Source organism: Nelumbo lutea, chromosome 2 (assembly GCF_056320005.1).
Source record: "Nelumbo lutea isolate HS-2025 chromosome 2, American lotus-T2T, whole genome shotgun sequence".
Lineage (NCBI taxonomy): Eukaryota > Viridiplantae > Streptophyta > Magnoliopsida > Proteales > Nelumbonaceae > Nelumbo > Nelumbo lutea.
Genome location: NC_142685.1, coordinates 16,459,296 through 16,484,823, shown reverse-complemented (window position 1 = coordinate 16,484,823; position 25,528 = coordinate 16,459,296). Strand labels below are relative to the sequence as shown.

The 25,528-nt window shown below is 35.8% G+C and overlaps 1 protein-coding gene and 1 pseudogene across 3 annotated transcripts; both read right to left on the bottom strand.

The window, feature by feature from the left end:
- Window positions 1–2,357: 2,357 nt before the first annotated feature.
- LOC148868842 (laccase-7-like) lies at window positions 2,358–5,861 on the bottom strand (annotated as a pseudogene). Its single transcript, XR_016107671.1, has 5 exons — window positions 5,731–5,861; window positions 4,410–4,549; window positions 3,811–4,055; window positions 3,563–3,691; window positions 2,358–3,425 (listed from the first exon to the last, which is right to left on the bottom strand). The product of XR_016107671.1 is annotated as a laccase-7-like (transcript).
- Window positions 5,862–13,028: 7,167 nt separating this feature from the next.
- LAC7 (laccase 7) lies at window positions 13,029–16,522 on the bottom strand. 2 transcript variants are annotated; one of them, XM_088971736.1, is made up of 6 exons: window positions 16,133–16,522; window positions 15,467–15,618; window positions 14,870–15,114; window positions 14,622–14,750; window positions 13,549–14,484; window positions 13,029–13,398 (listed from the first exon to the last, which is right to left on the bottom strand). In XM_088971736.1, the coding sequence occupies exons 1-6, from the start codon at window positions 16,229–16,231 to the stop codon at window positions 13,268–13,270; spliced, it is 1,692 nt and encodes a 563-aa protein (XP_088827862.1). In that variant the 5' UTR covers window positions 16,232–16,522; the 3' UTR covers window positions 13,029–13,267. The 2 variants fall into 2 exon arrangements, with proteins under 2 accessions (XP_088827862.1, XP_088827863.1); XM_088971737.1 differs by having other exon boundaries at window positions 15,874–16,263.
- Between the last annotated feature and the right edge of the window lie 9,006 nt (window positions 16,523–25,528).

Sequence of the window (25,528 nt, the reverse complement as noted above, 5' to 3'; positions counted from 1 at the left end):
CCTTAGACCCTAAAATCGGCCTGGGTGGGGGCAGTTTCAAGAATTTGAAACCAAACCCTACTTTTTAATAGATTGGATAAGGTCGGTTCAAGACTAATTCGAGATTGATTTCATTTAATTCCGGATAAAAGCTACGCATTTGCTCACCCCTAATAGATTACCATATTTACGTTCCCTAGGGCTGTAAGAGACTGGGTTTTGAATTTTTGATCCAGTTTGATTCGATCCAATATGAATGTGTTACAAATAATCCAGATCTAGTCGAATCCTAATCCAATAATAATAATAAAAAAAAAAAAAAGAATCCAACCCCATGTTTGTTTCCATTTGGATTGGATTCAATCACAAAAAAAAAAAAAAGAAACAGAAACAGAAAAGCGTAGAAAATAAACTTTTGAGAGAGAGAGAAAGAGAGTGGAAAACTCTACCTGTTTCGTAAGTAAGAAATTCCGATTGACGCTGAGAATGTGATGTTAACTTTGAAATCGGGCCGATTTTACATGGGCCCAATTTGATATCCAATCTGATCCCATGACATAATGGTTCACTGTTTCAATCCGATTTGATAAGTTTAATGGACATCCCGAATCTAATTTTGTGAGTTTGCTTTCAATTGGACCTAACCCAAACCCAGTCCATTGAAAGCCCAAAATTAATACGAATGCTAGGGCAATCACTCTGACTAACCACTGAGCTTTGAAGGGATTAAAGTACAAAGAACAGAAAGAATATGAAGCAAAACAAATTGCTTAAATAGAGGATAGTATATATACCAGCTCTATGAAAGTTATCTGTTTTGTTGGTGTGAATTTCAAAATCAATAGTCCCCACACTTTAGGGCCGAAAAATATTGAAAAGGTGTTGTTTCTTATCTTATTTCTTATTTCTGAAACCATCCAGTCTTAATTTTCTGGTTTGAAAATTGCGTTTTTCCCAGTTGCTTTGGTATCATAGATATTCTGATTGGTTTCCATGCATATGGTTGTTACCGTTGTAAACAATTCAAACTTCATGTTTTACAAATTTTATTACGTAAAATTTGGTTTGTGATTGCTATAATTATTGTGGAAAGGGGTTTTGATATAAAGGATAAAAGGATCCCCTAGTCTTCACCACACTGAATGAAGGAACCCTACTTTTGTTTGTGTCCATAACGCTATGTTTGGTTTAGGAGAAACAAATGAGAATAAGAAAAATTATGTAAAAGTCCTTAACACTGTCATTGGGATGCCGATCAAATTTACAGGTATCTCGGAGAACGATCAAATTTAATTTCTTGTGACCTGTGACTCTGTGAGTTGGTGCGGCTTCTACCGTTTACCAATTTCGCCTGCATGTTCATATTTTATCCTCCTTACGAAACTATATATGCATATCTATCTTGTACGTGTGCAGTCACTTAATATATATATATATATATACCGTGTCATAATAATAGGATAAAATACCAAAACTTCCACTGAAGTTTTTGACAATCATAAAATCTCCTGTTTCATTTTAATAAATATCTCCATTGAATATTTTAAATACTCGACCCTCGATAAAAACCTTTCCGTTACTTTTACAGACGGAAATTGTCAAACTGATGTATTGGTTTTTTTTCTAAATGCCCGTTCTATCCTTTTGTAAATTATTTTACATATAAAATTACCGAAATAACTCTATTTTAATTTGATAAAAAACATCTTTTAACGGTCATCTTTAAACATTTTTGTTGAATTAAAACATTGTTATTTCAATAATTTTGTATGTAAAATGATTTATAAAAGAATAGAATGAGTACTAAGAAAAAACCAATACATCAGTTTAACGTTTTCTATCTAAAATGATAACGGTAAAAATATTTTTGTCAAATTTTTCAAAATTTTAAGGGAAGTATTTATTAAAATGAAACTATGAAAAAGGTTTTTATGATTGTTAGACTCTTCGGGGGAAGTTTTTGTACTTAACCCATGATAATAAACGACCGACCGAGGCGGGCCGGTAATCTTTCATTTTCATTCTCATTTCACTAACCCGGCCCAGGGTCTGGTTAGCCGGCAACGTTATCACTCAAATTTATTTGATTGATTGATGCCCAAAATTGGTCGTGTCTCTTTACATTCCAATGAATCAGTGAACCAAATTTTTACATAGTAAATAAATAATAGGTTCTTTCTGCAATAAATAACGGGAAGTACGGACACTCATATTCAAAATCCTCCTCTAGGCTCTAACATTGAGGAAGATCGGAAGGTGGAGGAAGCTTGGAAGAAGGAGCGGGTCCATTCACTACCACGAAAGCTCCGGCTAGGCCCCACGGCAAGTGAACATCCAGGTGGCAATGCATGATCCATACACCTGTTGCATTAATTCCATTTTACAAATTAAACAGCATTACCCGTTTATAATAGTTAATGACACATGTACCCTCTTAATAGCTAATAGCCTAGCGGGCCATTCTCGTTGCAATGCCAAAAGAATTTTGGAAGGGCATTTTAGTAAATTTATCTGGATTGTTAGCCGTGAACCTGATGACGGCCCAGCCTCCGACCGGCACGGCGATGGTGTTACGCTCTTGTGGATTTACCGAATTGAAGTTGTTGATATCCTTGGCGCGTCGTAGTTCCCAAATCCTTGTGCCAATACGAAGAAATTGAAACCGTGAAGGTGGATCGGGTGGTTCTCCACCCCAACGATGGCCGTGTTCTGAAACACTACCTCCACCGTTGAATTATATCTTAATTTCTTCACACGTGTGCTCTTCTCCGTCAAGTAGAGCGACGCATTGAAACTGTTGTTGGGGTTGGTGTAATCGAACACCACCGGAGGGTTGTCGGGGAAATCCTCGGTGTAAATACCACTCACCCCCGAAAAGAATGCCTGCAGCAGAGATAGTCTTGATGGCAATTGGAAGGACTGGTTGTTCATGCTCGCAGCCAGTTTCAATCCAGAGGGGCCCCCACATGTGGTATTCCTATCGCATGCCGTCAGACCTAATCCAACGGTTATAAACATCCACTCATCCACGTCCGGCATTGCCTTCCTCTTAAGGCTTGTAAGGTTGCTGTAGAACTTGTGGGCCGTCGGTGTGTCGTTGAACGCAGGGAGCACCGGCATCTCCGGAGATGCTGACGTGGAGTCCTTGCAATGAACGATCCCTGTCGTCGTCGTGTTATCGAACGGAACCCCAGCAGCACTCGCATACGCGTGAGCTGCCATGTAGTAATCCCCCAGAGGTCGGTCGAACGTGAGAAGGACGTCGGTTGTCTGGCCGGGGGCGACCACCACCACATCGGTCTTGTACGGCTCGGTGTAGCTGGCGTCCACGGCGACCACCGTAAAATTGTGACGTGCGATCTTGAAGAAAAGCTGGTTATTGAGTGCAGCGTTGATTATGCGGAGGAGATAGGTCTTCCCCTGCACCACTGTCAGCTTATAGGTACCTGCGCGCAGATAGTGGAGGAGGAGTAGAGAAAGCACGTTAGACGAAACCCAGATACAAGAAAACGGAGGTGACTAATAAGACTAACCATTTCGATTTTCGAGAACAAAGCACGGTTGTTGTTTTTTAGTTAATTACCATTTCGAGAGCATGGATAGAGATCACCGGGCCTGCCGTTGATGGTATAAGCGTCGGAGTTATTGGGAGCAGCACCGGTAGCTAGGGCCTCGTTCTCGACGTCGACGACGTTAGCGTTCCACCACTCACCTGCAGCGGTCAACCATGAGAAGGGCCATTTAGGTCATCTAATCCGAAAGCGATACATAGACAGGTGAAAACGGAAACGGGTCGAGTTAAGTCAACAAAAGATGTATATAGGGTATTACCTAATAGGATAGGGACCTCCCGATAGGGTTTTGGAAAAGGGTAGGTTCGACCGGGTCTGGGGCGGATGATGAGAGCACCATAGACGGTGGCACGAAGCCAGGAGACATGAGCATGCCACCAAAGAGTCCCCTCTTGTCCCGTAATGTTGAATCTGTAAGTGTAGCTATTCCCTGGAAGAATCGGGCACTGTGTTACGTAAACCGGTCCGTCGGCCCAGCCGCTCAGTAGCTGAAACACCCCATGCCTGCATCCCCATCATCAACGTCGTACGCCATAAGATTAACATAGTTAAACAATATTAATTAATCAAGTTTTAAAAACAATATTTCTTTCAGTGAATTTGGTTTGACCGGCTGTACATGCTTCTGGGTTGTTTTGAGTCAGTTTATATATATTAAACGAAAACTTTAAGAGAATTTGGTTTGAAAAATTAAGCATCAGGATTTGCCATGTGAACAAACAAATCAATAAAGTATCTTTTATAATTTAAGAAAAGAAAAGAAAGAAAAAAAAAGGTCAATAAAGTAGTCGTCTGTAGCAATAAATTAATTTCAACAGTTGCTAGGTAGCTGGAGATCGATTAGGGAATTATATTTACCAGTGAATGGTGAGGTTGTAAGGCGATTTGTTGAAGACATGAACAATGAGGGTGTCGCCCTCCCGGACCTTTATGGTCGGACCCGGGAGACTTCCGTTTACTGCAGTTATCATCTGGTTCCGGCACAGTCGATTGATGGTCTGGTTCCCCACCTCATAGATGCATTACAATTAATTACAGTCAACTCAAAACTTTAATTACAGTCAAGTCAAAACTCGAAACTGTTGGAAGGAGTATAAATACAAATTTGTACAGTATAAATATATACAAAATAATATAAATATAAGGCTTTGTACTCTACAAATTTCTTCTTCCAAACTGAGCCTAATTATTCTTTGTGAGTTTAACCTTTGAAAAATACAAACGTGAGGAAGAATAAAAGAAGTGTTTTCCAATTCTCATCATATATAATTGCGAATGGGATGTTCGATTGTTGAATAAATGAGAAGATTTATAAATTTATTATTGAAACAGCTTTTTTGCATGATATGTTCGAGGCAATTAGTTGTTGCTTTCGCTTTAATTTATCCTGGTGGTTTAAAGTTGATTTAGAGAGTTGAATTAGTTAGCTAATTAATTGCCTTGGGCTTAAAGCCTGTTGAAATCTCAAATGTGAACTTAGTTCTGCTGCCAGCCCCGCCAATCATGGATACTTGATTAAAGGGAAAATTCAAGTTAGTACCAAATTTTCAAAACGTTTCGTTGCTGTACTAAAATTTCGAAAACTGTCAAGTTAGTTCAGAATCTTAATAAGTATAATGACACAAATAGCCCTTTGTGGTCCCAATCACCCTGTTCACCATTTATGCTTAAACCCTTAGACCAAGAATCATATCGTTCATTTCAAGCATCTATTCGAAGTTGCAGCGTTTACCGTGGCGGGTTCGCTTAGAAAATCAATGCCGGAGATGACTTATCTTGAAGCCATCAGCGATCAAAAAATGATATGATATTATACCCTATACATTTGAGTTTTCTCTTGGGAGACGATGAAACCGGGCTGCGCTCATTGTGCTTCGATCGGCTGTTCTTTCTTTGGGTTTGGGTACTGTTATTTATACGTTCAGTTGGTTGCTGAAAGCAAGAACATAGGATGCAGAAGCAGAGGTATTTTTTTGACCTAGATCAGTGCCAAAAAAGTTATTGCATTCATCAACTGAAGTAACAGAAGAAATATTTTATACTTGGCATCATCAGAAAATCCCTATTGGCGTCTTAAGATCAATCGCAGAGCAGAAAATTTAAGTAACTGAATGCAAAGATCGATGGGTATGTAAGTCCAAAACTAGAGAGTTGAAATCATTCAGAAAATGAAGCTTACCTGTTTATCTTCTCTTACTTTGCCCCTTTCCCACTTTCTGCTTTTCTAGGTTTTTTTGGCCTTTGGGTTTGAGAGAGGCCCGAGCAAGGGAGAGAGAGAAGACGAGTAATAGGGAATCATCATCATCTCTCTGTTCATTTTCTCTAAATTTTCTCCTTAATTAAATGACAAAGGACAACGCTGTTACTAAACCAGACTAGATCAGATCGTTTGATTTCTTTACACTATTTTTTATTCTTATAATTTGCATATTTTGCATTAAGGAATGAATTTTAATAATAATTAGGGTGCTGGAAATTAATTTGGATCCAGCAAGCACCGAAGCACTTTAATTAGGACCATGATGCTATTGTAGTGGATTGAAAATGGTAGCGAACCGGGTTAGGTTTGATATGCCAAGTAATCAGCACTGTTGGAGTTGGAGGTGAATCATTTAACCTGCACCGCCACGCCAAATTGATAAAGATGACTCCTGAATTTTGCCACGTTAGACCTCTACGTTTCACGCAAGCAACCATGAAAGAAAATAAAAGAGCTTATTATATATAGTTATTAAGAAGTTGTTTGACAAATCTATTTGAAAAAAACTTTCGGTGGGTTTGACAGTCGATGAAAAGACATATTGAACTAAGATTTGAGAAGCCTGAAACCCGTGTAAGTTTTGGCACATCTTCTTATACAAAGACGAATAAAAAAATGTAAAAATTACATTTAGAACTTTCTAATTAATAAAAATCGTCCATTTTGAGCTAATAAAAAACTGAACCACGAACTGCTAAACTTGTAAATAATTTACAGACCGTACCAAAAGATGCACAAGTAAATTAGCTTTCAAATTTGTTAGGTTGTGGAATACACAAGGTATCTAACTTAATTTGTCAGCATAACCCACTGATCATTAAAATATGGGATTAGTATTATTAAAATCCCGGCCGGAGAGTGAAGTTGCAATAACATGCATGGGTGGTGCATAGGTGGAAACTCATGCAAACACTACTATTTTCTAAGATTTGAGAATTTTGGTGTCAAACCTTAACTTATTAACTATAATTTGATGGTTATTAACTTATTAACTGTTCATCAAATTGATAGTTATTATGTAGACCTTCTAGAAGAGATTGATCTGTTCATGCTTATCTCTTGTTACAAATAATGCTTGAAGGCCAATGAGCCAGCAGGCCAACCGTTAACCATATTTTGATGCATCGCAGTCAGCAATATTGGGATGTCAACTCAAATTATCTAACCTACAATTTCTTCCTTGTTTCTTTTTCATGCTCATCAATTCTTTCTTAACTTTTTGAATTCCTTGTCAACACCACCTGGAGAAAAAAACGGATTATCACCATGGTTTTGATGAACTTTTTGGCCACTGGTTCACAGGTAAAACGGTCTGATCATCCGGTCCAAACCCGGGTGAGACGGTTTTTGGGTCCAAAATCAGAGCTGGACCTATGGATGTGGCTTTGAATTGTTAACCCCAAAGGCCCAAACAGTAGGGGTTTTCCATCTCATTCAATATGATTGTTATCGCTTATCCACCTTATATTTGCTCTCTAAGTAAACTATGCAATAAATACCATCCTTTTTTTGTTGTCCTCATAAAACTTTATTTACAAATTTACCCTCTAAGTAAATAGCTCACTGAGGTGTTGGACAGCATTGTTGGTTTTGCTTTTCAAAAAAAAAAAAAAAAAAAACTTGCCAAATCAGCAAGAAACAAAACCAATAATGTTATCCAACACCCACTAAATGCATACAATTACTAATTTATTATAAAATAAATTAAATTCCAGTCTAGTGGGCTTGAAGCATGACCCATCACAAGGTAAAGCCAACCGAGTTGTTTTTCACCATACAGGACATGCCCATGCTAATCCAGCTTGTTCAACCTAGCCACCCAAATGTAGTTATTGCCCTTATAACCCCAAGCATATGGTTGGGAACATTGTCAACCAATTTCCTAAATATGCTTTTTTAAAAGTGCTTTTATAAAAGTGTTTTTATAAAAGTGCTTTAATAAAGTACTTTGATAAAAGTGATTTCGTAAGTGTTTTTATGTAAAAGTACTTTTGTAAAAGTGTTTTATAAAAGTGCTTTCATGCAAAAGTACTTTTTAAAAGTATTTTCATAAAAGTACTTTTATAAAAGTATTTTCATAAAAGTACTTTTATAAAAGTGATTTTGCAAAAGTAAACATCTATGATAACACTTTTGTAGAGAGAGTTTCCTCAAAGAATTGAAAACGAATAAGATGGAGCATGATTATTTTTCATGCTACAGCCTACTCAGTTTTTGTGTTATGGGGTTGATTTTTCATTCTAAAATGAATGTGACCCATGGAAAGAATTTTGCAACCAAACACTCTAATGTTATTCATTCTTGCCCATTTTCACCTAAAATGAGAAAGAATTAAAAGAATGAAGCCTAAAGTAGTGAACCAAACATGACCTAAGCTTCGAAGTTACAAACTTTAATAGGTAAAATTGGGTTCTAATTGCTAAATATTGTTGTAGAAAGGGATTGTCGTTTAAAGGAGAAAACTATCCTCCCCTCTTCGGCATACTGAATCGCCTTAAACTTATGACTCATTTACAACATTTAATAATAAGGATCATATTCCATATTTTGTGCTTAATGCTTTGTTTGGTTTATCAAAAACTTAGTAAGAGAAGGAAAACTATGGCAAAGCACTTAACACTGTCATTAGGGATTGCCAACAAAGTGACCCATAAATTGGTTCAAAATGCAGTCATTATCTTTTATCTACTGAAACAACTTGAGCTAACTTTTCACCATATTTTGTTGTGAATGAGTTGGTTAATGGAGATGAACCTATAATCAAGATGACCACTTGACACCCCTTTGAATTAGGATTTAGGAGGTTATAGTTAGGACCCATGCAATGCACGGGCTTTATTTATAAACAAAATTGAAGATGGAAATCTATGACATTTCCAATTAAGTGGTGTCCATCTAAGTTCAATTCAAGTATTATTTTTTAGGGTTATGTCTAGTTTATCCAGCCACAATTTAAGTTGCACTTTAGTGAGAGTGGCCAATTTCCTATTCTCTAGATAAATTTGAAAAAAGAACTTCTTTTATTAATTTTTATTGATTTATTATTATTTTCTATTATTTCTGGGTAAAATCATAAAAAAGCATCCACTTAAGACAAAGGCATCTCTCATAGTTTTGAGAAAAAAGTGCAAATACCTCCTTCCCCTTGGCTTTTCGATAACAAAGGCATTGAAGTCTTATCATTGTTAATGCATTATCATACATAATTTAAAGTTTCAACCTTACCCTTTACTAATTTATTTTTTCAGATATCTTTCAAAGAATAATCCTCCTTACTCTTCTTTGACAAAATAAGGTAAATAGGTTGAAGTGAAATAGAATTAATGCATTACATCAACATTTTTTATTTGGAATTCCAATGAAAGAAAGGCATTTGCATCTTTTTTTTCAAAACAACAGGGGAGGTTTTGTTAAGGTCAAAACACTAGGAGCTTCATAGGATTGTTAGAAAACACAAAGAAGTTTTTATAATTTTTCTTATTTTTAAATGGAATTTAAATTGATTTTAAAATAACTAAACTATATTTAAAATATTTTTTTAATTTTTAAAATTAGTAAAAATTCAACTTATTTAAGTATATTACATTTTTATGAATTTAAATTCCTTATGAAATTTATATAATTTTATTTTAGTGGAACTTAACTTGGTTTTAAATTAATAAAATTTAATTATAGAAGTAATAACTGTTTGATAATTTTGTATTATTTTTATATTAATTTTAAATTGATATTAATTTTTATTTATCTTAAAAATATTTTTATCAATAACAATAATTAATAATTATTTTTATTTTTTAAGAAACCTACTAAATTATTTTTGTAATGGTTGGTTAATTTTTATTATTTTCAATTGGAATATAAATGGATTATAATTTTGAATGTAAGTAGATAATTTAGCATAATAATATATCATTGAATATCTCAATTTCAATATAATTAATCTTTTCTAATAATTACAGTTTAATGCAAATATAACTAATTAATAATTATTTTTATTAATGGTGAGGGGTAATTTGGTCCTCCGAATCAAATCGCGACACGTGGCCTTCAAGTGACACATTGACGCTGACTAGACAAACCAGACCAGCAAGTTAGTCTCAAGCACCTCGTCCAAGCCGACCTCCACCTCGGTCGGGTCGAACTGATTGGTTTTCTAACTCACAACGACCTGCCTCAAAGACCAACCAAGCTGTAGGAGTTTATGGTGACCTACGAGCGAGCTCGCCAACTTGTCTCGAAGAAATGTTACCAACCTAAGATCTCTAGAGCCTTAATGACTCGACTGCTAGACTGGCCAACCGCACCTCATGCGTCAGAGTTACTTGAACAGATTGCAACCCCTATGCAAAACACGTAACTGACGCAATAACACAACGAACTGAGTGGAAATGGCTCCGCGAGAAGATGAAACCTGTTGTAAGGGGACCTAGACAATTGACGCCCATATAAGGCACTCACTTCTACTGGTAAAGGTACCCGCAACTACAAGCTCTCAAGCTCTCCTACTCTTTGAAGTACTCTCAAAACAATCTGTAACTTACGCATCGGAGTGCCCACTCTGGATAAAGACATCCAAGCACTCTAACACTTCCTCTTGCAAAACAAAAACTATCTCAACCATCTTCAGCTCGGCCTAACACAACTTGGCCCGACAAGGAACCATTCGAATCAGAGTCCGAGTCATCTAACACATAAGAGGAACTAGATTGTGTGACATTAATTAACAATGCAATTAAAAATAATTATTTTTAGTTTTATATATAATGCAACTGAAAGTAATTAATAATTATTTTTATTTTATTTAAGTAACCTACTAAATTATTTTTATTACGGCTGATTAATTTTTATTATTTCTAAATAGAATATAAATGGATTATAATTTTGAATTGAAGTAGATTCTTTAGCTTAATAAAATATCATTGAATATCTCAATTTCAATATATCTTTACTAATAGTTACAGTTTAATGCAAATATAACTAATAATATATATAATGCAAATATAATTAATGTGTTGTATACAATTGAAATGAATATGGGAAAATTTCTTAAACTATCCCTACTATTTAGCTAATTGACTAATTATACCCTTACTGTTTAACTATTGTTTGTCATCATCGTTAAATTTAACAAAAATGATGAAATACCAAATTTTCCCTTATGTTAAATCATGTCCATATTTCCTCAAACTCGCCACATTAAGTATTGATCTCCACCGAACCAAAGACTCATCTCATGCACCCTAACCCCCTGTAGGTGGTGCCACTATGTTGTTGGTGGAACCGGTCCAACCGAAGCCAATCGGTAAGATCAGTCCTCTCTCTCTCTCTCTATTCTTCTCCTTATTTTTGTCTTCTTTTCCTTCTTCTTCCTCGATCAATTTGCCCTCCTCTACTCCACCCGTTGCTACAACTCACAACAACGGAATTTTTTTCCTCCACCAAATCACCTACAAGGATTCAATGCCACAAAATAAAGATTTATGCCTAGATGGGGTCCCAATAATCCCACCACTGTCAAGTGGGTACCTTTATCCCTTGTTCTCTCTCTCTCTCTCTCTCTCTCTCTCTCTCTCTATCTATCTATCTATCTATCTATCTATCTATCTATCTATCTATATATATATATTAATGGATTTTTAAAAAATTTTATACATCATGTGGTATCAAGTGTGTATGGATTTTGCCAAAACATTAATAGATGCTAACAACAGGAGTAGAGTTAGTCAATTGTCAAAAACAATAGGGGCGATGCAAGACAATAGTTAAATAGTAAGGGTATAATTAGTAAATTAACTAAGCAGTAAGGGTAGTTTAAGAAATTTGCCCAATGAATATCAGTGGCATGAGTTATTGAATGAGAGAATTAATAGCATAATTAATGGGGAGAGATTATTAAAAGAGTTAATGGAAAAGAAGAGAGAGAGGGGGGAGAGAGTTAATGATGTATTAACGAGGAGTTTTAAAAGCCTTAAAGGTGATTAGCCACTTGAAAATTTTTGTTCAATTTTAAAATTATATAATTCAAAAGAAAAAACAAAAAAGAAGATAAATGCCTTTAGGAAGAAACCAGGAAGCAAGAAAGTGTTGTCTTAGCACATTGCCTTTTAATATATACTAGTAAGTGTGCACGTGCTTGAACGTGACAATTTTTATGATAATGATAGTATTTTATATTTTCTATATTTTTTTTCATATTTATACGTAACTTATCAGATTTAGATTTGGTTCCTTTAATTATTATTTATTGTTATATATTTATAATTAATTTTTCTGTTAATAAATTTTATTCCCTTTGAATGGGAGGAGAATTTACATTTCAATGGAATATGTGAAGGTAAGGATAGTTTTCTTTTTTATTAGCCTAATTTTAATGGAAAGATGAGGTGGCATATATCCACATAAATGGCTTCTATGGTTTAATAATGACTATTATAACATTAAATGTCTTAATTATGCTTTTTTTTAGCAAAGTACACATTTGTCCCTAAGAATTTCAATGATTAAAGGATAATTTCTGTTGAATGAAAATTCCAAAGAATTACAATACTAAATGTGTTAAATATGGTGTTTTATCAAAATACACATTTGTCCCCACAAAGTTCAATGATTTAGGGGTCATTTATGTCCAATAAAAATTCCAGAACGAGACCCTATTTACAATTTTATAATTAGTATAGAGATATATTGATACAGATTCGGAGGTGCAGTATCTAATCCACGGAACAAGAGCCCAGATTTCCTCCTCACTTTAACGGCGGGTAGAGAGTCGATAGGAAAAGTGAGTGAAAATCCCGAGTAGAGAGTGGATAGCCCAGATTTCCTACTCTGCCCCACCCGTGATTGGCTGATTTCCTACTCTGCCCCACCCGTGATTGGCTCTCGCGAACCAATCAAATTTAATTTATTATGACCTCTACCGTTTACCAATTTGGCCAAGCATGTCCATATGTAGTCCTGCTTCTGAAACATATCTGTACGTGTACATTTACTTAACATAGCTTCTAATAAACCACCGACCGGGGCGGGCCGGTAATCTTTCATTTTCATTTCACTAACCCCGGCCCAGGGTCTGCCTACCTTATCACTCAAATTTACTTATTTTCTCAAAAATTGGTCGCCACTCTTTAAGTTCAAATGAATCACATCACCCTCAACAAAGTCCTACTCCTAACTACTCCTACTTACTGAAAACACAAAATAAAATAAATAATAGCATGTTTGGGCAATAACAAATACTACACTAACGAAATTACATGTATGTTTATTCTTTGTTGGTTCCCTTTCATAAAGAACCGACTAAACAATCATATTCAAATTAAAGTCTTCAGTCGTCTTTATCAATTTCTACCACATCATCAATCGATAATAAATAAAGAGATTGGGAAAAGCAAAAACATATCAAGAAAATGAAAGCATGAAAAAAAAAAAAAAAAAGCTAGTCAAAAGCATAGTCCTCTTAACATCGAGGAAGATCGGAAGGTGGCGGAGGAAGCTTGGACGAAGGAGTGGGTCCACTGTCTACCACGAAAGCTCCGGCTAGGCCCCACGGCAAGTGGACATCCAAGTGGCAATGCATGATCCATACACCTGTTGCATTAATTTCATTTTACAAATTAAACAGCATTACCCGTTTATAATAGTTAATGACGCATCTACCCTCCTAATAGCTAAGAGCCTAGCGGGCCATTCTCATTGCAATGCCAAAAGAATTTTGGAAGGGCATGCTAGTAAGTTTACCTGGATTGTTAGCCGTGAACCTGATGACCGCCCAGCCTCCGACCGGCACGGCGATGGTGTTACGCTCTTGTGGATTTACCAAATTGAAGTTGTTGGTATCCCTGGCTGCGTCGTAGTTCCCAAATCCTTGTGCCAATACGAAGAAATTGAAACCGTGAAGGTGGATCGGGTGGTTCTCCACCCCAACGATGGCCGTGTTCTGAAACACTACCTCCACCGTTGAATTATATCTTAATTTCTTCACACGTGTGCTCTTCTCCGTCAAGTAGAGCGACGCATTGAAACTGTTGTTGGGGTTGGTGTAATCGAACACCACCGGAGGGTTGTCGGGGAAATCCTCGGTGTAGATACCACTCACCCCCGAAAAGAATGCCTGCAGCAGAGATAGTCTTGATGGCAATTGGAAGGACTGGTTGTTCATGCTCGCAGCCAGTTTCAATCCAGAGGGGCCCCCACATGTGGTATTCCGATCGCATGCCGTCAGACCTAATCCAACGGTTATAAACATCCTCTCATCCACGTCCGGCATTGCCTTCCTCGTAAGGCTTGTAAGGTTGCTGTAGAACTTGTGGGCCGTCGGTGTGTCGTTGAACGCAGGGAGCACCGGCATCTCCGGAGATGCTGACGTGGAGTCCTTGTAGTGAACGATCCCTGTCGTCGTCGTGTTATCGAACGGAACCCCGGTAGCACTCGCATACGCGTGAGCTGCCATGTAGTAATCCCCCAGAGGTCGGTCGGCCGTGAGGAGGACGTCGGTTGTCTGGCCGGGGGAGACCACCACCACATCGGTCTTGTACGGCTCGGTGTAGCTGGCGTCCACGGCGACCACCGTAAAATTGTGACGTGCGATCTTGAAGAAAAGCTGGTTATTGAGTGCAGCGTTGATTATGCGGAGGAGATAGGTCTTCCCCTGCACCACTGTCAGCTTATAGGTACCTGCGCGCAGATAGTGGAGGAGGAGTAGAGAAAGCACGTTAGACGAAACCCAGATACAAGAAAACGGAGGTGACTAATAAGACTAACCATTTCGATTTTCGAGAACAAAGCACGGTTGTTGCTTTTTAGTTAATTACCATTTCGAGAGCATGGATAGAGATCACCGGGCCTGCCGTTGATGGTATAAGCGTCGGAGTTATTGGGAGCAGCACCGGTAGCTAGGGCCTCGTTCTCGACGTCGACGACGTTAGCGTTCCACCACTCACCTGCAGCGGTCAACCATGAGAAGGGCCATTTAGGTCATCTAATCCGAAAGCGATACATAGACAGGTGAAAACGGAAACGGGTCGAGTTAAGTCAACAAAAGATGTATATAGGGTATTACCTAATAGGATAGGGACCTCCCGATAGGGTTTTGGAAAAGGGTAGGTTCGACCGGGTCTGGGGCGGATGATGAGAGCACCATAGACGGTGGCACGAAGCCAGGAGACATGAGCATGCCACCAAAGAGTCCCCTCTTGTCCCGTAATGTTGAATCTGTAAGTGTAGCTATTCCCTGGAAGAATCGGGCACTGTGTTACGTAAACCGGTCCGTCGGCCCAGCCGCTCAGTAGCTGAAACACCCCATGCCTGCATCCCCATCATCAACGTCGTACGCCATAAGATTAACATAGTTAAACAATATTAATTAATCAAGTTTTAAAAACAATATTTCTTTCAGTGAATTTGGTTTGACCGGCTGTACATGCTTCTGGGTTGTTTTGAGTCAGTTTATATATATTAAACGAAAACTTTAATAGAATTTGGTTTGAAAAATTAAGCATCAGGATTTGCCATGTGAACAAACAAATCAATAAAGTATCTTTTATAATTTAAGAAAAGAAAAGAAAGAAAAAAAAGGTCAATAAAGTAGTCGCCTGTAGCAATAAATTAATTTCAAAGTTGCTAGGTAGCTGGAGATCGATTAGGGAATTATATTTACCAGTGAATGGTGAGGTTGTAAGGCGATTTGTTGAAGACATGAACAATGAGGGTGTCGCCCTCCCGGACCTTTATGGTCGGACCCGGGAGACTTCCATTTACTGCAGTTATCATCTGGTTCCGGCACAGTCGATTGATGGTCTGGTTCCCCACCTGATAGACGCATTACAATTAATTACAGAGATCAGTCATTAAGACGTTTCTATATATTGCTATCATGTCTAAGGTGGCATGTGGCCGCCCTATATTTTCAGCATAAAAAAAAAAAAACATTTAAACCCTCATATTTCCAGAGTTCGTGCCACATGCTGATTGGTGAAAAAACAAGATTTCATCACTGAAAGTCTTTTCCTATCTGGGATTACACCTAGAAGAAAATACTTTATCTTATATTGGCGATGTGAATACATGACATAGCCACATAGGAGTGGTGCCGTTTACTTGATGAGCATCCATCCTAACTGCAATAATTAAAGCCAGTAGGCTTTGCATGCAGAATCACTGGACCCGGAAGGCAAGTAAAATCAACATTCATCTCCATCCATTTCGACCGGAAAAAGGGAAGAAGTCCAGTTAATATAATAGGAAGAAGCTATGTTATTCAAATGCGAAAAGCAAAACTCAAAATCCAGAGACAGAATCTGAACGGAAAGAAGAAGAAGATTACATGGAAGGTATGCTCGACGACTTCGGCATAGGCCACACAAGCAAAGAGAGCTAGAACGCAGGCTGCAGTTGCAGGCAAGAGCAACGGTCGACGCGACATGTTGAATGAAAGATAGAAGGGAAAAATGTGATGTTCAACGTAAGAGGATGTCTTTATTCTTTTATAGTTTTTTTTCTGTCTTAGATCTACCTCTTTCAAATTTCTTCTCTCTCTCTCTCTCAGTTTGCTGAATCTTCATAGACCATGCAATCCTCAGCCTTTCATGGTTGCGTGTCTGAATAATTTAATTAATTAAACCCAAATAGTCTCCAGAAGGCTGTAAAGTAACCAAACCTTCGTTATTTAACTGCCCAAGTTATTAATTTGAAGTATTGAAAGAGGTGTGAAGATGAAGGTTACTTGAGGCTTGAGCTTCTTCTTTTAATTGAGTTGTCCTCCTATATTTGTTTGCCTTGTGTTTATTGAAGCCTCGATCAGAAGAGACAAAGACCAAGTCTAGCCTTCCACCTGATTTCGTGTTGGCATAACTTAAATCTAAATGGTCACCAAAAAAATTGAAGCCGGTCTAATTTAATCTTTTGTTTACCTAACTGCCCAAGTCTTAGAAATCTAAACAAAAGCGGTTAGGAAATACGAAATTCTGACTCGGGTATTATATTCCAAATTCCCTTGTCAAAAAGCACGACTTTCATCGTTAATAAGTAGGTAAGTGGAATTAGTTCAAAATCATTCAGTAGCAGGTAAGGGAAGGATGGATAACAGTTGTAGCTAGTAAGCAACCTAAATATATAACAGTGCTTGGGCATTTTATCACCAGGGCTCATGGTTTCCCAATTCCCATGGGTCTTGATCAACCCCATCCGCGGGCTACTGCATGCGAGCGAGAAGACAATGCACTTACATAAATATGTACGTCACGGCTCACGGCCGGGTTCGTGCATATCTTTGTCATTGGAAGCTGGAACCCACCAATAATGCATCCATGCAATATGGTTTTCTCATTAACCTCATTCTAGGAGAGAGAATGTGATAGATGAATTGATTGTTTAATTTAATATATAGGACGATGTATTTGATTCAGAAATAAAAAATAATTAATTAACCATGTCCATGTGTTTACTTTTGTCTTGATGATCCCTAATAAGTTTCCATTATTATCCCCTATTTCTTGTGGTTTCTACTTGTTTATATAATTGGTAGAAGCGCATCTCGTATTAATTGATTGAGAGGTGCATGGAAATTCAAACCAGGATAAGGTGGCTTTCCACGATATGTGCCAATGGGCCTAATTATTAAGTCATATACACTCACCCTGTCACTAATTCCGTCGGACCAGTTCTACTTAGCTAACCGCCCTTACATCACTATTAACAAAATAATAATAATAATAATAATAATAATAATAATAATAATAATAAAATACATGGGAATTAATACGCATATGATGGTATATTAATTAATTAATTAATTTGCTTTAATTTTAATTTTGTACATAATAAATTTTGAATAAGCTAGCTCAATATATATCAAATAAAATTGCTGATTCTTGGACGTGTACTGTACATATATATAGTTGAACTTTCTGAGACCTCCCCTCCCTTCACTTATGCAGTTATATTCTTTAACCATGGAAATTTGAGTTATCTGTCTATTTGTTAATTAATTATTAAAAGAGCTGTTTTGTTATGTTCGAGGCAATTAGTTGGTGGGCCGTGGGCCGTGGGTGACTTCAGCCGCGTTTCTTTTTTGTGTGCGTGGTTTTCCTGTTGTTTTGGCAGTAATTGGTGTTCCTGTTGGATAATGTATGCATTAGAGAGAGTTGAATTAGTCAGCTAATTAATTGTTTTGCCCTTAATTGCCTTGGGCTTAAAGATATCTAGATACGTACGGAGCATGGTCAAATTATCAAATATGACTTTGTTCTGCTTCCAGCCCAGCCCATCATGGATAATTAAATGACAAACGACAAGGCCGTCACTAAAGTTTACCTCCTGCAATATTGTATTATTGACTTGTTGTTTATTGTTGAGAGGACCAGATCATCAGACCAGACCAGACCGACCAGATCGTTTGATTTATATTATTTGCATATTTTTATGGGATTCGAAATTTGTCTCTACCAAGCACTTTAGTTTAGCTCAGGACCAGGATGGTATTTCTTCCCCCCCCCCCCCCCCAAAAAAAAAAAATAAATAAAGGATCAGGATGGTATCGTGGATTATTGGAAATGGAAGCGGGTCGGGATAGGTTTGGGCCGGGTTGGACTTGGAGATTGGAGGTGAATCAACTAACATGCAACGCACGCCAAATTGATGAAAATTAATGATTCTTCAATTTTGCCACACGGAGAAGTCTGAACGTGGATCCGAGCTGTCAGCATAAACCCTGAAAAGGGCAGGTATGGAAACTTGATATTTATTCCTTAAGACTGGTGATTACGATTTGGAAAACAAGGAGCTATGAACTCGTTAGTTTAGGTGAGTGGTTGGGTTCTGAATATTGCACATCGTAAGCTAGCTATTTAATTTAATTTGTCAACATAACGCACTGGAAACTTGGGATTGGTCTTATTAAGTGAAGCTCCAAACTTATATATATTATATTATATATATAACACGGGTAGGTGGAAACTGATATGCATGCATAACATTTTCAAGATTTGATAATTTTAGTGTCAAACCTTAACTTGTTAAATTAGAGAAGAACTATTAAAATTGAGAGGTTGTAGTCTTCTAGAAAAGATTGATAATCTGGTCATGGTGACCTTTCGTTACAAATAATATTTGGGAGGCCAAGGTGCCAGCTGCAGAATAGCATCTAGTCTTAATTGACTCTGCAGTCAGCAATATTGGGATGTAAACTCTCTAAAATTAGCTCACCTACAATTTCTTCTTTCTTTTTCGTTTTTATGTTCATCGATTAATTTTATTATTATTATCTTGTCAACTCCTTCGGGAGGGTGGTAAACATTGATTAATTATCATAAGGATTGTATATATTTAATGTTCTAGACTTCTAGCTAATTAAATACATATTTGTATAATAAAAATTCATGATTAAGGCCCCAAGTGAATCGGAATTGGACATATGTTAAAAAATAAAAGTTTTATTGGTCTCTCCCTTAGGTTATTATATATATATATATATGTATGTATCGTGATTATATTGCTAAAAGGGTAGTAATTTAGAAAGAAAGTAAAATTAGCAAACTTGCTATATGTAGGCGAGAGTTGGTGTGGAGTTTAGACATTTTCCTTTATTCCAAACTTATAGTGGAATGTGTAAAAATGATATGGAAAGATATATAATATATGGGCTTAAGCAATATTAGCTAATTCAGTTGCAAGTTGGGGGAGCATTGTTCCGGCCCAGGCAAAGTCAAACAAACATTCCTGATCTCATTTAAGCAATTTTTAGGAATAATTTCTGTATACGCTATAGAGATATTTAGTCTGTGACAGATGTCTCAATATATATACCTGGATATATCGGTAACCAATTTAAGTCAAGAATTTGCTTGTTTCATTCTGATTTCGCTTGGTTTTCGTCTTATTATATCACTCTCTCATGGATCATTGGGGATGTGTTAAGCCCACTTTCCTCTAATTTATCAGGAAAAATAATGAACATATTTCATGGAACAATTGTCACAGACTAAAGCGGAAGAGGGAAAAATAATGATGATGATGATGATTATAATAATACATTCATTGAATTAGATTGTGTGGCTCAAATATGGTTGGCTTCTTCTTCAAATACGTGCTCAAAGGTGATTATAAGTTACATTCATAAGATCTGCACAATTCAAAACATTCGTCCAAGATGCATGCTTGAATCTCCCATTCCTCTTTGGTTTGCTTCTAGTCTTTCTAGAGAAACTGTGTGTACTAAATAGTCTTCCCTCCTTCAACTTAAAAACAATGTAGAATTTTAAAACAAAAATAAATCAGAATTTGCATTGAATTTGTTTACAGTTCTAAACTGCATTCATACAAATGAAATTACATGAAAAACAAATTAGACCTTAGGTTCAGTTTGGAAAGAGTATAAATACAAATATGTACTGTACAAATACACACAAAATAATAAAAAATATAAAGTTCCGTACAAATAAAATTATATGACAAACAAATTAGACCATAGGCTTAATTTGAAAATAGTACAAATACAAATATGTAAAGTGAATGGATTGACTAGTAATGGCCCAACTCGAACTTTTACATGAATTATCTTGGATTTTTGGGTTCTGGGCTGGGCTGGGCCTTCAGTTGAAAGTGATCCATGGGTCAACGTAGTTAAAGATAACTATTTCTTTAAAAAAAATTAAAGTTTTGTTTGAAGTTAAACTAGCAAGAAGAATGACTTTGGCTTATCTATTATCAAATTCCTCATATGGACATGTTTTTAAAACCTGCCCGTATATCGCATGGGTCTCTTTTAGTGGTATCTGATTCTGGATACCACTAAAAGAGCAGATGCTTAATAAAAATAGGATTGGAATTATGATTAGGCAATGGAAAAGATATCTGATTCTGGATGAACAATTGGAGCGGTGATCGGCCCTTAATTGAAACGGTCAAGACGGCTACCATCATCTCAACTTCAGCTCTACAATGTTCAGTTTATTCATCGAACATGGAATTTTGAAGAAATACAGTGGATAATTCTAGTAGGGTATGTTTGGTTTGAAGGAAAAGGTAAGAAAAGCAGTGAAAAACAAGAAAATCAATATAAAGTTTGTAAACATTTTCTTATCTTTTTCTTTCTTTCCTTGCCATTTTTCTTCAAACTAAATATAGTATTAATAGTTCCATTAATAAAGCTGATATACTCATATACGTCCCTCTGTATACAATGGGGCTCAGCCAGCCCAAATGGACCATTCATGACAAACTCAGCAACTTGGCTCCATGCTACAGCACAAAGGGACTATCAAATTAAGGAAATATATTGAGAGGTTGAATATACAACCAAAAATTAAATTTCTCTCAAGGCACCTCCTGGTAGACAAGATCCTAATTAATTAGAAAGAATTTGATCCAAAAAAAGTGCGGAGAGTAGACCTGACGTGACCTTTATGTGGGCTAGAGGATTCCCTCCACTTGTTTGCTTGGTGTTATATATGGGTTTATAATTGGGGCCAGGTTAGGTCGGGTTGAGGTCAACCCTAAGTTTTAAATCCCAATCCTAATCCTAATCCAATCCGATCAATTCAATCCTAACTCAATCCAATCCGAAGTCAATTTTGAGTTGGGCTGGGTTCAACCCAAGCCCAATCCAACCTTCTTCCCATCCTTTAAAACCTCATAGAATTTTTCGATTTTAGATCTTAACTCAAGTTTCACTACATATATTAATCCTAGGTTTCATTACTATTTATTTGTTGACTTTTTTTTTGTTCTTTTAGTACAAATTTAAGAAAAAACATGTGTTAGAAATGACTATAGTTTATTATGAGTTATGACTTACGATAGATCTTTCTTGGGCAACAAACAACATAGAGGAGATGAAGAATATAATTTTCAAAAAACATAAAATAATGTTCTTAAGGTTTTATTCTTTTTGATTAGGATTAAGTGAAGTGATTATCTTAAAAGAAATACATGATACTATGTGGTGGGGTCTATACAAATATCATGCATCTAAACAAATCAATGTATGTTATATATTACATATAGCATATATTTATATATGACATGTACCATAGAGTTGGGTTTGGGTTGGTTTGGGTTGGCTAAGGGGTCAACCCTAACCCGAACATCAACTCGGCCCAACCCAATCCAACTTTTTCGGATTGGGTTAGGGTTGAGTTCGGGCTAACCCGACCCAAGTTGTAGCCTTATTAAATACCTTTTGGCCCAACACAAGACTATCATTTGAAACGTTTGAGATTCGGCGAAATGAACCCATATTCGGGTCAAATGACTTGATTCTGCCTAGATGGTAGAAAAAAAGCAATAGTGGACTTTAGAGTATTACTAGAATTTAACAATCTTTTTATAGGAATGTGAATTTTTCTCGTAAAACCGAGGCCTGCCTCACCAATGGAAGGGGGTTTATTTAGGGGTATTAACGGTATTCGAAAATCCGATTTTGAATTTGAGATTTGATATAACAAAATTTGTATAATTCAAATATGTAATTGGTTGAATTGTGGATATCCTATTCATACCAATTACCTAATTGGGTTCAAATTCAGATATGGCCTAATTCAATTTGATAAATATCCAAATTCGATTGATTATTTAATTCTTATATATAATATATAAAATATTTAAGTGTTTTATATAATATATATAACATTAAATTCTACAAATAATTTATGTATTTATATAATGTATATAAATAAAATATTTATTTCATGTATTTATTAATTACCTAAATAATTAATTGGTCAAATTCAAATCGAATTGAATATTCAGATATTTAATCAAATTCGAATTTGAATATGAATTTTTCAATATCCGTCGGATATTGAATCGGATTCAGACTTTAGAGATCAAATTTTCTAATCAGATTCAATTTCGGATATTGTCTAATTCAATTCAAACTCTATCCATTTATACCCCTAGTTTTATTGATTTAAAATGGGAAGTGTGGGGATTGGGAAAATATTTTTATCTTAAATTGGGGATGGGGCAAGGTCGGGATTTGCATATAATTTTTCGAACCAGAAAAACCTAATGGTAAAATAGTAAAATATCATTAGATTTAATATTTAATTTCAGCATGCATTGAGAACATCTCTTGTACTTGTTATTGGGAGATGTTTGCAATACATGCATGAGATGTGCTTGGGATGTTTTTGAGACATTATATGAGAGACAGATGTGACTTATTGTAAGAAATAAATCATTTTTCACACCAATTTTACTAGACATACCAGTCGCACATGAAGTAAACAGATCGAATTTGAATTGAATAAGGTAATATCCAAATTCAGATCCTATATTTGAATTTGATTTAATATCCAACAGATATTGAAAATTAATATACAAATTTGAATCCAATTAAATATTTGAATATTTGATTTGATTTGAATTTGATTAATTAATTATTTTGAATAATTAATAAATATATAAAAATAAATATTTTATTGATATAAAGTACATAAATATATAAATTATTTGTATAACATAATTATATAAAATATTTTATATATTATATATAAGAATTAAATAATTGGTTGAATTCAGATATTTATTGAATGAAATTAGGTCATATCTGAATTCAAATCCGATTAATTATCCGATATGAATAAAACACCTATATTCAATTGATTAGATATTCAAATTATCCAAATTTAATTCAGTTATATCAAATTCAAAATCAAATTCTCCAATACCATTTACACCCCTACATGCATAACATCTTCGATACTTAATTTTTATGGAAAAATGTGTATTCTGTGAGAAGCATTGCAGATTCCGATTCGTTCCAATCTCATTTAACATGAGATCAGATCCGTCACAAGCGCCCCACAGCACCTCTCATCCGTGTATTCGTAACATCTGCATGTGATCTCATTTAACATTATCTTTTGTCTAAAGGAGTAGATGGTAGAATAGGAGTGTGGAAGCTTCTTACGATGTCTATCTCAGTTTGATTGAATGGTATTATACCAAATCACTTTCCATTTGACGGTTCGGCCTAAATTGGAAAGACGACGATGACCCCACTATCGGCGGGGTGGTCTCCCGCCAAGTTCAGAATCTCTTCGACTCCGAGTCTTCTTCGTTGACACGCGTTTCTGTACAGTCAATCATTAAAGCAGTTGGTTATAAATATTCTTTTTGTGAAGGGCAAAGGGCAATTCCGTCCGGGATGGAAAGCAGTTAAGTTCTAGTAATGACCAAATTACCGAAATAGCCTCTTCTTCGAATTTTCTTCCCCCGTATAACAATGAAAATGAAGAAATTAAAAACACGAATCACATAGCACACCCAAAAATATCGGATTAAGAATTAGCGTTAAGATACATGGACCCACAATTGTTTCATTTTTGGTGTGTAGGTCTTCCTGTATTTTATCATTAATATGAGACATTATCATGGATTTCACGGCTTGCTGGAACAGCTCGCATGTTAAGTTAATCTGAATTCAAAATATCTCCAACTGGCCGAACTCGAATTCATTTGTTAAAAAATCTGTGAGATTTGATAAAAAAATAAAAATAAAAAATGAATCAGAAAGTTGAAGGGGAATTCCAAACAGAGTTTCCCAAAAATTGTAGTTAAGAATTTTCTCTCAACTTATTTTCTATCAAAACAGTATGCAGCCAAGTAGAGTAGCCATTTTCATCCATTTGTTGATTGAAATAGCATAAACTGATTGTAAAAAGATTAGGCTGCAAAATATATTAGCAAGGCTGTGTTTGGGTGCAGTGCAATTTGCATTAGTATAATTGTTTGAGAGTATAAATAAAAACAATACAAATTCTGATTTAATTTTGTTTTGAGTTTTACTTTATTCTATTTCGTCTATTTTTACTTCATTTGTAATGCAATCAGAGCAAAATAAAATTACACTTCCATGATTTTGCATCCTCTTTATTCTCCATTTTCTATCTTCCCTTGGTTGAGGAAACACAATAGAGTCAGACCCCCTGTGAATGCAACCAAAGGCCCAACTCTAAGTCTCTAACACAAAAGATTTCACCAAATCCACTTCACCTCAGACAAGGGTGGAGCCAGGATTTTTTTAGTAGGGAGCCAAGAGTTAATAAACATAGATGAAAATGCCAAAATATATGTTAAGCTCATATATAATCACTATACCCAAATTTGCCTTGTAACCCCAACTCATTAAACTATTAAACTATTGATTCAAATATTAAGCTCAAAACTGTCTTAGGTGTTCAAAGTTAATTAGATTCCCTATTACTAAATTGAGATAAACGTGGTATTTGATACCATCTTTTTAAGAAAAAAAATCATTGTTATAGACCACACCTTGAAAATCGGGAAAATGTGGTATAGAGCAATGCTAAATTCAATATTTTTTGAGAAAATGGTGCATTGCTGTCAGTGGTGCAATAATATGACATGGACATTGGATAATATAGATCAATATTTAAAATGTTGCTGTTAGTACTGATACCAAACAAAATTAGTACTGTTTTCGCAAAAAATACTATGTAATAACACCAGTTTCAAACAAAAAATAAGTGATTAAAACTCCACATGTCTAACACCATTTTTATTGAAAAACGGTGCAATGTTCCGAATACTTATGAAGTCTACTACCAACCATTGAGGTTCTATAGCTCAACATGGGATGGCGTGGACAATGCTTAAAACTTGTTTTATGTCGGATGGTCAGTTTACTTGATAAACTTATACTCTGAATCAAAATAAATTATGGCAAGCAAGAGTGTGGTGTTGTTACTTTTATTCA